The sequence below is a fragment of the Xiphophorus maculatus genome, chromosome 17 (assembly GCF_002775205.1).
Source record: "Xiphophorus maculatus strain JP 163 A chromosome 17, X_maculatus-5.0-male, whole genome shotgun sequence".
Lineage (NCBI taxonomy): Eukaryota > Metazoa > Chordata > Actinopteri > Cyprinodontiformes > Poeciliidae > Xiphophorus > Xiphophorus maculatus.
The window spans coordinates 15,152,019-15,165,407 of NC_036459.1; the positions used below are offsets into that span (position 1 = coordinate 15,152,019).

Below are 13,389 nucleotides of genomic sequence, written 5' to 3' on the forward strand. Positions count from 1 at the left end.
TAGATAGAATTCATTTCCTACCTGAATAAATATGAGAACATAAATATGGTTTGATCCAAACCATTTCATTGTATTTCTGGCTTTATGTTTCAGCTCCTTGTCCTGCTCTAATGCAAACCCTCTACACTTCTGCAGCCTCTAACATCCTCTTACAGAACTCTCCTGTATTTACTTATTTACTTCTTATCAACCCCAACCAGTCTCCTTGTCCTCATATCATTTTTCGGCCATGTTTCACAGTTTCAGGTTTCTCTTAGCCTGTCACTGAAATTTGTCGTTGCAGAGCGTGACAAATTGAGAAAATGTTTTGTAAAGCGCCGCAATAGGTCAAACACACGATCACGATGGTATCTCCATGTAGATCTCTTAAATGAAGTTTGCAGGAATTATTAATGTGCTGACCAAAATGCGATTTAGTGGAAAAGATTTGTTTTAATGACCTCAGGAAAAGTCAATCAGATAAGCCAAGAGAAGGTTTGTCAAGCTGGAGTCAGGTGGAGGAGAGGGTTTAGCTGGTCAAGGTTTATTGCACGGAAAACATAAAAAACCGTCAGGGACGGTTAAAAAAACTTTTTCAGTTTTTCTGTTGGTCCTTAACATACTGCAGGGAACTTAATCAAAGGTTGATTTCTACCTGGTCCAGATTTTTCTATTCCTGAGTGAGATGTTGCTGAAAAGACGACTTTGCCTTGGATGTTTGCGATGTGCAAGAAAGGATCCGAGTTTCTATGTCTTTGTTTAGGCTACATTTGGACACTAAAATTGAGGAAGAAATGTGACATTTCCAACATATTTTTCTCGGGCAAAATACAGATGAGGTCTCAAGAGCCATAAAGAGATGTTCATGAACAGTGTTTGGGTTTTGCTTTGCTTTATTAAAGTGAGTTGAAGAGGGAAAAAAAATCAATTCAAGCCATTGTTAAGAGGATTGATTGAAAACTGATATTGACTGAGAATCCCCCTCACCTCTTTCAGTAAAGTGACATGGTATTAAAATGCTCTTCCTAAAAGAGACAGACACCCATTGCTGAGATTTATATCACATTCTGATTGTAGCCAGGGAATTTGACACCATTTATCCACTCAATATAAATGAGCATTAGCCATGGGCTAAATTTATCTCTTTGCATGACTCCAACTAGTAGCCTGAGGGTCTGCTTGGGAATAAAAATGCAGAGGCTAGTGGTGCAAAGCTCTGTAGGGCCCTGCCAGATCTTTGTTTCTGCCTTCTGAACAGTAAGAAATCTTTATCTGAGTGCTTAAAATGCATCATCCAAAAGGTGGTGAGGTGTTTTTGTTACTGAGACGAGTCTGTCTCCGGATTTTAAAGCAGCAAACATTTGGAGAGTTGCTAACACTTTTTCAAGCGGCCAACATTCACACTTGAACACATGCATCCGAGTGCACATCTTACTTGTCAGGTTGTGATAAATATGCAAAGCGTGGCGGACAATAGGCCCAAGCAGCTGAAGCTGTCTGTTTGCGTTCTGGGTAAACAAAGGCTCTCCTCTTGTCTGAACATGAGTGGGTTCAGCGCAGAGCAGAAGAGGAACAGGCACGGAGAAGGTACGGCGAATGAAATGAATGAAAGAAAGAAAGAAAGACAGAGAGACAGAGAGAACAGACAAGCTGGAGAAACCGAAACATCTGAGCTTCCGTCACTGACCTTCTGGCTCGTTTTTGATCAGTTCCTCCATCTTGCGTTGCTTCAGCGTGTCCACGACGTCCGCCAGGCTGCCCTTGCGTCTCTCAGGGGTCCCCAGGGTGCCGGTTGCCGAGCCGCCGTCACTGCAGGGTCTCCCCCCGCCTCCACCCTCCTCTTTGCCTGGTGAGGTAGCGTTGTGCTGTGGGTAAGGACTCAGAGACTTGATGCCATCGTGCTCCTGCAGGGCGGAGAGGGTCAAGAAAGACGGATGACATTTTATTAGTTGAAAAATCACCCAAACTCGAAGACATAATGCAACTGTAGATGGAGTAAAGAGATTGAGGAGGAGCTGGCACAGACCAACTCATTATCTCCGTCCTTCTTTCCAACTCTTTATTCTTCCCTCCACCCCCATCTCCTGTTCTTACAACCCAATGAAGCAACTTTCATCCCCAGCCAGTTATCTCAAGTTAGGGCGCACTTCTTCCGTCTCTCTAGCATCCACTGGAATCTGCATTTGACTGACTTGGAGGTAGTTGACAGAGCGAACACATGAAACGACAGCGAGACACTCGGTTCACTCTAAAGTGTCAACGCTAACTCTTAATCACAAAGCCTTCGCGTTTGAGGGACGTCCAGCGCCACCGCTCCAAATCGCGCGCCCGACTTTCAGAGCTGCTGTAGTTTTTTGTCCCTAAGATTCATCATAGCGAGTGCTGAGTGTGCATCTCGGGCAAACAGAGAAAACGGCAAACAACGCGTTCCTTTTGAAAGAACAAAACGCTGGAGAGGTGTCAAGTCATTTCCATGAAAAACAACAACTTTTATGTACACAGTGCCGGCAAAAGTAAACGCTCTGTGCCTTTATCCAACTTTTCACCAGGACTAATTATCCTTCGGTGTTTCTTTCACGTTGAAAGTGCGGTAACCTCTTGAAATTCACAAAGGCTTGTTTTTGAATGAGCATCTGTGCAGCTTGTAGCCAAATAGTTGATTATATTCCCTTCATATAAAACTTTGTGTTTTAAAGTTAAGTGAGTACCTAGTGGCTTTTCATATTTTTCAAACTGTTCAAGCATTACCAGAATTTATTGGGTTTTATGCAGTAGACCAACACAAAATTATGCTAAATTGTAAATAGATTTTAAAGTGGAAGGGGGGCAGGAAAGATATTTTCCAAATACATTTTTACTCCAAATACACAAAAATAAACCAGCTGCCTTCAGAAGTCACATAATTCTTAAACTTTGTCCATTTGTGTGTAGTTTATCCAACTTTTCTATGGAGGCTTTCGAGGTTTGTTAGAGAACATTAGTGAACAAACAACATCATGAACACCAAGGCACACAGCAGACAGGTCAGCGAGGAAGTTAAAATGATAAAACTACATGCCTTACAAATAAAATCAGATTTTTTCATACCAAATTTGATATCTGATTTATTTCGACCGATCCCCTGAACTCGAAATCCAAATAAATAGAAGCTGTAAAACAGCCAAACAACATGGTGGGCCTTTGGTGTTCTGACATCACTCTGAACTACGGAAACCCAGCATGTAATAAAAACCTTTTGTGTGATAAAGATAAACACTGTGGATTTCCCTGAACATACCACTCCCCCTTGTGAAACATGGTGGTGGCAATAACATTTTCTACTCTTATCAATTGTTCTGTTTTATTTTGGATAATTAAGATGTCCAGTTCCAGTGTTAAGAGTTCTTTACAAAATTAAGTTTATTGGTCTCCTTGAGGGCAAACTTGCATTATTACGCCATTGTCAATACGTTACTTGAAAATGGTCTCAAAACAACAATATTATCGTTTCTTGCACCAAATGCTCGTTCAGCAAAATCTGTTATCGTAGTTTGTTTTATCGTATCTCATTTAATCCTTACGAACATCACATTGGAGGTTTGTGGCTACGTCTTGTCGAGCTGTGCAGCCACACAGAGTTAAGGTGGCGTGAACCGTTTTGCCAAACGGCGGCAGGTGAAGGCTGCAGTAAGTAACTTTTAGCAGGCTAATCTTTGGCCCGGTAAAACCTGTGTTTGTTTCTACAGCCGGCATTATGGACTTACGGCCGGCTCAGGCCAATTAACGGCGACACCGTGAGGGAGGTCGCCATCAAACGCACGCAACCGACGGAACGGTGTGGCGATTTTCTCGCCGTATGCCGGAGACGCGGAAAACGCACTCGCTCTGGCATTCTTCCTCTTGAACTCTGATACGCGAAGGTGTGCTGTGGCATTCCAACAACAAATGAGTCAGTCTGTCAGCTCAGCTCTTTGTGAGCACGAGGGTCAATGGTCCACAGGGTTAATCTTTGGCTAATCTATCTACAGTATAGGGCATGCCACCTGAGACGGCAGCACACATGTACTGCTTAGGACCTCTGTTTGTTTGTGTGCACAGGAATTCCAGCTATATTAAAAATCACTTGGTGTATTAACTAAACATTAACTCCTCGAGTGCAGGTGGATCACAGTCAAATATGAGGCCATCCGGGCCGCAAACGTTAGATTTTGTTCTCTTCTGTTTCTTAATAGAAAAATACTTATGTAAGAGATCTGATTTAAAAATAAACAAAAAAACAAAAGAAGAAAATAAGTATTTTTTTTTTCTTTTCTCGGTGGCTTTCAATATTGACAATGCTTTCATTGTTCGTGGCCCAGCTCCATATGAGAGGTCCAGAAGAGCATTATCACTTGGCATTTTCCACACCTCACTGACTCTCTCACTTCGGCTCGTTGTGTTTCCACACTCTGAATAAGTCAGCACTCTCAATAATTCACCCATCCGCTCCTAGACGCTCTTGCACATAGCACCGCCGCAGACAAACAAGCTGCGACCGCAGCTATAAGGATTCGAAACTTGTATAAGATCTAAATTTAAGTTAGTCTTTTATTGCAGCATCAATATTCTTTTGGGTTTTTTTAATTCTACTTTTATTTGAAAAATTGAAGGAAAAATCTCCAAGGATGAAATTATCACTCATACCATTGATAATTATGTTTAAAAAAAAATCCAATGGAAGCATTTTTTATTGTTTTACAATTTTATTTATTTACTTACTTATTTTTGAGTGTTATGATCTCTGATCAAGGTATATAAAAAAAAATTTTGTGAAAAAAAACCCTCTCTGTTCCAGAACTGTTGAATGTAGTGACATCAGGTCTCCATAATAACCACAAGATGCCATCTAGTTGCCAACAGGTTGTTTTGGAAATGATGCCAACAAAATTACACTTCCTGTTCTTCTTCCTCTACAAATGCAGACCTGAGGATTGTGATCAACTGTATGCCATGCGAGAATAAACTCAGTTTGAGCAGGGTTTACTAAACCCCTTCAGGGGAGTTTAGTATAAAACAAAGGAAAAGGTGAAGACGTTTCTCATCCCATTGGTTGAGCAGGTGGGATTATGTTTAATGCTGCAGGAGTTTTTCTCTTCTAACACTGATGAGGACCATGATAGATTTCACAATACATTCACTCCAAAACATTGACATTTCCATGTATATTCAGTCTTAAGTCTTCTAGAAAACCGATAGACTCTGAGAAATAGTCAAATCTGTCTCTCTGTGAACCTACAGAAGACTACATGCTGTACTAATGGAAAGATGTGATTGTACAGTATTCACAGGAAGTGTGCCGATATTTGCATGAACATGGGATTGTTTTCCTCACTGAATAACTCTACTGTTTCTCCAAGTGTTTCAGCATGAGATCATGCAGTAACGCAATAATAGAGTCCAGCCTACCACAGTTGCGCCAGAGGAGCCTCCACTGCTCATCTGGAAGGTCAAAGAGGAACCCAGCTCTTTGCACTGCAGGCCTCGCTTCCTGCACTTAAGGTCAATGTTTATGATTCAACAATTACTAAGAGAGGTTTCCTCAAACAACAGTGATCCAAAGCACGGGAGAAGAGGCACCTCTAAATGGTTCAAATTAGAGCTGCGTGAAGGATTTGGAGTGGCCTAGTTAAAGTCAGGACTGATTGAAGAAGTGTGGCAGTTGGTATTAAGTTTAGGGGGACGAGGTCTGGGTTGGGTTTCAACTTTTAACAAATGAAATCATCATTTTACAACTTCCTCTGTTTAATAGTTGGAAACATTTAAGTGTTGAAACAGATGGAATTTGTCCCAAATTAGTGCTGCACTGTAAAGTTTTTCACGGTTCTTCAAATATGAGGAAAAAGATGAGGCTTGAGTGAACTTCTGCTTGGCCATTAACACTGCAGCAGAGTCTTGTGATCTTAAAGCCCTCAAAGACCTTCCTCTTTTCCCTCCAACCACCTGACCAAGCGGCTGCTCCCGACTATCTGCGCTGCTTCCATTTCTCCGCTATAGTCCCGATTAGGACATCTCAGGCTTAAAAAAGCGGATTTCTTCGGGATTATGAGTTGGATCAGAAGCAGCGGCACGACATGCAAATGCAACAAAACTGAAGGCAGAGAAGGTGCGCAAGCATGAAAAGTCGAGGAGGGCGCAACATCCAAAGACAAGAAAGACAGAGAGAGAGACAGAGAGAGAAGCGGTGTTATTAGAGGAAATGGAAGAGGAGCAAGTTGAAAGAGAGAGATACAGGGAGACAGAGAGCAGGCGTCTTGAAGGCAACGGTCACACCTGTCACATCCCATTTATCTAATCCAGTGCCTACTTAAAAGAGCCGCACTCTTTCTTTCGAGAAAGATGTAGTGCAAACAAAACAAACAGAACAAGAATATGGAAGGGAGACGGGGAAAGAGGGGAGGTGGGTAGGTTGCTGTCGAGAAGCTGCCAGGGAGATGTCATCTGGCAGCGTCCAACAATAAAGGTCATTTCCCGATCAAACGGAATTAGCAGGGGAGCCGCTGCATCGGGGGCTCCGGCTCCGACAGACAGCCTGATCCTGCAGGCATCTTAACATGCTTATGCTTCTTTCCCAATCAACCTCCGAGCGCATAATCCACGCGCCGCGCGCGCAGACCAAACAGAAGCATCATATTTAAAAACATTTTTTTTAAAAGAGAGATTTTATGATGTAAATGGGTGTCACTCAGCTCTCCTCCTGCTGTAACGCGGGTTGAAAAACTTTTCTCATCAACATGCATTTATTCATGAGTAGAAACGGAAATTTGGAGCACTGTAAATGTTCATGCCCTCTGCTCAGTGCATGTGTACGAGCAGCCCTTTTTTTTTTTTACCCATTTATTTTGCTATATGTGTGACACTGGCAGTGCACATAGCCTGTAGGTGTGTGTGCGTGTGTGTGTGCATATATGTATTTATATGCACTGGATGAGGCAGGCTGGTAGTGTGGGCGGTTCTGCCTTTAGTTTGCAGATGTCAATTCTCTTCCAAATGACTGGAACAAAGTAAAAATTGCGCCTCACTCTCTTTATCCTTTTACTGCCTCTGCAATGGAACCGAATTAAACAACTTTTGTCTTCTTAAGCTCATCTGTGAGGGGAGGTTGGTTGAAAAACACTTTACTCTTGCCAAAAAAAAATAAAAAATACAGGAAGCAAAAAAAAAAAAAAATCTAAATGCTATTTTTCCCCAGCAGCCAGCACATATGCTGCTGTTATTTATTTTTTAAAACTCCCTCGGTTTGCTACCCTTCCTCTTTTTTCTCTGTTGCCTGACTCTCTCTCTTTTCTTTTTTTATAATTTTTTTCTCTTTTTTTTGGAACCCCCAGCCTGACATGTCTCGGGCTGTGAAAGGTGTACGCGTGAAAAAACATTTAATGCTTGGCGCGTCGCTGCGGATCAAGGCATGGACAATGTGGCAAGTAGGAAGAGCTGGAAACAGCTGCTCGTCTAAAACACACACATACACACACTGAGGATGTCACTGATCGCTCCCTTCAGGGGGGTGAGACTCAGGTCCACGCCAAGGCTGCCAATCTCCCCGATAGACTACTTAACAAAACTCAAAAACCCTGCTAACACACACACACGCACTTGCAGCAAATCCCTTTACATGCCATGGCTAAACGCAGACACCGACCCTGGAGACCCTCAGGCTGGGACAAACCACTATACACACATTACTTTACTTCTGGCAGCTTTAAATCATATTTTAATACAATTAAAATACAATTAAGCCCTTTAAAGAAGAAATAATCTTACATTTTAAATTCTTCCCAATGCCTAGTATCTATATCAGACACTGCAGCTGTTTGTTTTTTTTTGCTGTGTTTTTAAATAGCTGTTTTAGCTAAAATCTGCACCAGTATATTTTACGGCGACCCCTCGCTGTTGACAGGCAAGCGTGTGTTGATTCATTAGTGCATCACTGGCATGAGAAATTAAGTGTGACCACTGTGTCTCAAGACTGCTCAATGGCTGTGTAAAATCTGTCATACTCACATGAACACGCCCGCGCACGCACACACATGTAATCACACATTGAAATGATAGAAGAAGAGAGAGAAAAACAGGAGAGGAAAGGGAGCGTTTGAATGAGAAATAATGCTTGATGAAAGATCGGTATAGTTCTCCGCGGTGTAAGCGGGCGTCTCGGCTGTTAATTAAATAATTTGTGTTCATCCATTAGCACGTCTATGAAAGAAGATGCTCGCCTCTGCCTGATGTGAAAACAATTTTTTTTTTTTTTTGGCGAGGATTTGCAAACAAACATGAAAGGAATGAAAAGAAAGGAGGCAAAGGAACAAGATGTCAAAACCTCACATCTGCAGCTGCCCCCGGGACTTATTGTGGTGCTACAATAGTTACTTTTAAACAGGCTTCTCTGAAATGGGTCTCTTTTGTCTTTATCTGGACAGTTGCGTTATATCTGAGCACAACGCTGATTGGTTGTGCCCAGTAATCAGAGTCTACCTGTTTTTTTTTGCACCTAAGCTGGATTATAAGCAAAGGCAAGTAAGATATTTTGACGGAGTGATAACTTTAAGTAAAATACTATGTTTGTGAGGTATTTGTACAAATATTTAATGCATAAAAGCATATATAGGACCAACTCCCAGGGTTTTGGGATGGCTATTATTTTTAAAAAGCCACCTTAAGTGAGAGAAAAGTGTAACTAAGTGAGCAGAATTGAGTGATTTTAACAGACATGGGTCCTGGCTTCCTAAACTGTATATTTTAAGACAGCAGTGCCTTAATTTAAGGGATAGGTGGTGCTCCTTTGGTTTGCAACTTCTAACTGTGTTTGTCTTTCTTGTAGAAGAGCAAAAAAAAAAAAAAAAATCTATTAGCCTGTTAGCCAGCTCACCAGCAGTACGTAACTACAGGTGGGGGAGAGGCTAACGTGCTAAGCTATGCTCCATGACACCAGACAAAGTCACTGCATCAGACTGAATGGCCCATTTGAACAAGTGTCAGTGGTTTTCAACCCACTATTTCATCATTATTTGGTTTGGCGTTTGCTAAACTGGCTAAACAGCAGCACAAAGCAACAGGTGGGGAAGGGGCAGTCCTGGGTTATTCCGTTCTTCAAAACAGAGAAAACTCCATTCACGCTTTCACTTTCTCTGGCATCTCATTTGGGCTTTAGTGAGCCCAAATGAAAAGGTTTTAATAGTTCTAAAAGTCTTAAAAGCAAAGTTCCTCCCTGTATTAGCTTAATATAGAAACTCATTTCTCATTTATTCTGTTGCAAACCACACTGAGCAGCACAATTTCCCATCAAGTCCAACGTTTGCGTGGGGGAAAAAAAAACAGCATTTTAAACGACATTATCCAACACCGATCAGGTTTTGTGAAACATCCCGTAGTGAGTGTGTGTGCGTGCGGGTATAGCGGTCGGAGCCAAAGGCAAACAGGCAGGCAGAATGAAGAGGTCAGTGTGTAGCTGAGCGCATCTCCAGCACCGTGCTAATTCACTATGACAAGATAAAGCTGTAATCTCACCCCCCACCTCCACCCTCCCCACTGTCCCACTGCTGCCTCACTTCCAAGTCAACCAGCGGCGGATGAGCCATTTACTCCCCCCCCCATCACTTACAACAACTGCCTCAGAGAGGAAGAGACCCCCATCCTGATCTCTTAAGAGTGCCATCGACACCCCCTCCCCTCCACCAGTTAGTAAATCTCCTCTCGCTTTCAGTTCCTCCTCACTCCCATCCACTGACAGTCGGCAGAGAAGGGATTGGCACTGTTAACCTCCTTTTCTCGCTCAAAAAAATTCCTAACACACATAAGCAGGCAGTCGGATAAGCCCCCGCGAGTCTCCACACTTCCCTCCATTCCTAACGCTCCACATCAAGCGCCTCCTCTCTGCCATCCAGTAATGAAGCAGCTGTGTGTCCCTCTGAATGTGAATATTCAGGAATCTTCTTCTCCAATCACCTGAAGATAACAACGATAAGACCCATTTTGTATACACTCAATCTAAATGTACCTGGATTAATCTAATCGCTGTCCTCAACAGCAACAGATAACCCATTGTGTGTGTGTGTGTGTGTGTGTGTGTGTGTGCGGTGTTCCTCCCCAGGCCAGGACTTTGGTTTACAGTCAGCACCTGTCACACATGCAGAGTCCATGGAGCCTGGGAGGGACCCGAGAGCCTAATCAGAGGGCTAATTACAGAATTAGCTTTCCATTACAACTCCTAAACAACGTTTATTGTTTTACAGCGTGCAAGTGTTTATTGTCAGGATGGGGGGGAAAGGTCGATGGTCGTTATCCGAGTGCGTGTGACAAGGCCTGCATTTGGCAAGCAGAGGAAAAGAAGAAGAAGAAGAAGGTACATGCACAGTTTTCAGCATTTACAGTATTCTAAATTGGCTTAAAGATCACGTCATCACTCTTTCAAAACAGGAACTGTAAATAACTCAAAATGCAGACAGACAAAAATGATCATAATTGACATAATAGGAAAGTGAATCATATGAAAGTTCATGAACAGTGTGGCTGCTTCCTCAGGAATACGTCGGGTAATATCAGCAGCAGATACCAAAACATATCATGAATCATAACAAAAAATGGACGTAGAACGCATCATCATCATCATCATCATACATGTGCCATCCAATGCCCTCGAGAAAACGGCCTGCCACAGTTCCTGTTTTGCTTTTACACAATGAGGAAAGTTCTGGTTTCCTGAATCAATGTGCACCAAACTTTCTGAGAAATTGCTCCCTCAAAACCACTAAAGATGACATCTTTACTTCCAAGATAAGCAAAGCTCTCTGGGAATATTTGCATATGACAAACATGGAAAGACAAGCAGTCTAAATGAGAATGACTCGCAGCTTTTATTAGGATAAATCTGCTTTAAAACTGCAGTTATCAAGTTATGAGCTACATGTCTGTTAAGCAGCAGAATGAAGGCTGGCTCTCCCAGCAGAGAGCCGTACTAATTAATAACAACTTTACAACTTGTAATATAAAAGTAAATCAATAACATGATCCAATAAAAATAATTTTCATACTGCTCACAATATAAGAATTTTATTACAATAGTTGCGATAACGTTATCTAACCTTTTATTTGGAGTTATTTTTATTTTGAATCATGCTCTTAAGGAAAATAGAGAGTTCAAATAGTGCACAGAATACTTTTCTTTTTGGTGTTTACTCTTTATGGTGTAAAACTGGAAGCAGAAAAAGCTGATTTTGTCTTTTTGATTTTGTGCAAGTGGTGGAGCTTTTCCATTGGAAATGTGCACAAAACTTTGTTAATATATGTTAAAAAAAAACACAATTTTATAATTGCTGTGCCTCCATTAAATAAAAAACGCAATTAAAATCCCATTTGAATAAGTTTGTAAGTTATTAAAAAACATGCTGCACCATCATCCTCCAACTATTTCCTGTTGTCTTCTTCTTTGTGGTTTGTTCCAGTGGAGAGTTTCTGATCATGTGACATGTGTAATGTGAAAAAAGTGAAATGAACAGACTACGACAAAAAAAACACCTTATCCTTCCACCAAAACATTTTATCTGAAAGAGTTTTTTCAAAATTGCCCTGTTTCCATTATTTTTGAAGTGTCAAGTTACACACTTACAGTATATGGCCAATGGAAACGAAGCTAGTGCAGGGTTCAGCTACCCAACTTTACGTCTGATTATCTCAAAGCAGCACAAACATTAAAAGTGCGTCCCAAATGGTAGCCTGAAACTTTCTGCTCTGATTCAAATCAGCTCCCAGCTACAAGCTGCTGTTTACCAACAGAGGAAGTCCAATTCTTCCATTTTTAGGTTTCCATCCATCAAAGGGGCATGTGCTGTTTATTTTGAATTTTTTCCTCTAACACCGGTGTTGGTGCTATGCAGTAAATGTGTAGAGGCCGTCGTAAGCAAAATCCCAAAAAGGTTTCTGAAATCCTTAATCCTTTGGCCATTATATGCAAATGAATAAATAGAAAATGTCCCCCTCAAAAAATTGATTTCTTTTCAGGAGTCATTTTAAGAGATGACAAACATGCAAGGTCAGGGAAGTTAATTTCTAGCTGAATGGATCCACAAATGAAAACATTTTTCCAGTAAAGTTTATATGCAGTTTTCTTTTGTCCTTCCAGCTCACCGAGGAAGCACTTATTAAATACAGAAGGTGACATTTTTCCCCAGCACCACGTGTGTGTGTGTGTGTAAGGGTGTGTGTGTGTGTGTGTGTGTGTGTGTGTGTGTAAGGGTGTGTTTTCGGGTTTAGGTTCCACCAACGTCTCTCAAGCACCAATAGAGGCTGAGATGAGCTGATTAGAAGGACGATGGTGTATCACCTACGTCACCTTTCAACCTCTCCGTCTTCCCATGGGTGTGTGCTTTACCTCCCCAAAAAGACGGCAAGCGGGTTAGGACCCAAACCCCCCAAACCCCCCATGAAGGTGTCCTTACCGTGCTGGGGGGGCTATCCAAGTGGCGGCTGGGGGGCGAGTGAGGGGACACCTTTCCGCAGTAGGAGGCCAGAGGGAGGTGGATGACACCGCCCGGTCCCTCGCTCTCCTCGTCCTCCACTCGCTGTCTGCTGGTTGCCATGGTTACCTCTCCATCTGTCCCCCCATATGGAGAGGCTGGTCGCTTGGAAGACATCCTGGAAAAGAGTAGGAGATAGAAAGACGAGGGAGAGGAGGGAGAGACGGGAGGAAGAGTGAGCAATATTCAAAAGGGGATACGGCTTGTAAGATGGAGGAAGTTCCTGTCGATTAAAAAAAAAAAAGAAGAAAAAAAAAGTACTTTTCATAAACTCCCAAATGGTGTCGTAAAAGATTAATTTTTAAGCCCTTTTTCATCTCCGCAGCTCCGACATGCTCCAGGTTCTGCTCTTCTGCGTTTCTTTGAGCGAACCTCTTCAATAAATCCCCTCCAGTCGGCTTGTGATCGCCCCAGCCGCCTGGCAGACCTTCAAACCTGCTCTGAGGTCTTACACTGTGTTTACCACGGGGGCCATTCAGAATTCACTTCCCCCAAAAGGACAAGGCCATTACTGCTAAAATGGAGCCATGTTGCACGGGGCATTGTGAAGGAAATGACCACGTCTTGACAATAGGTCTTTTCACGCAGAAACACAGGAGAAGGAGAGGGGGGGGGGGAAAAGAAAAGAGAAAAATGGAGCGAGGGCAAAATGTACAGTGACAGTAATATGTATTTATGAAAACGTGCGGACAATAGAGGAACCGGAGGAAAAAATAGCTGGCAACATGACAGCCCTGCTGTTTGCATTTGTTTCCGTGGCTTTGTTCCCTTGAAAAGAGGGAAAAGGATATAAAGCCACATCTATTAGATGAACTCTGTCTCTCGCAAGGTAAATTTGCCTCCCTGTACTTCAGCTGAATAGGGATGAAGTGACTATGCGGCAATA

At 42.3% G+C, this 13,389-nt stretch overlaps 1 protein-coding gene across 8 annotated transcripts in view; it reads right to left on the minus strand.

Moving 5' to 3' along the window:
• Positions 1 to 13,389, minus strand: part of sox5 (SRY-box 5) — a 98,372-nt gene that overhangs the window by 73,611 nt on the left and 11,372 nt on the right. For all 8 annotated transcript variants that reach the window (XM_023350128.1, XM_023350127.1, XM_023350126.1 and 5 more), the window contains exons 2-3: positions 12,426 to 12,621; positions 1,667 to 1,883 (exon numbers count right to left, since the gene is read on the minus strand). In XM_023350128.1, the coding sequence (XP_023205896.1) occupies positions 1,667 to 1,883; positions 12,426 to 12,621 (413 nt within the window). The remainder of the gene's footprint in view (positions 1 to 1,666; positions 1,884 to 12,425; positions 12,622 to 13,389) is intronic.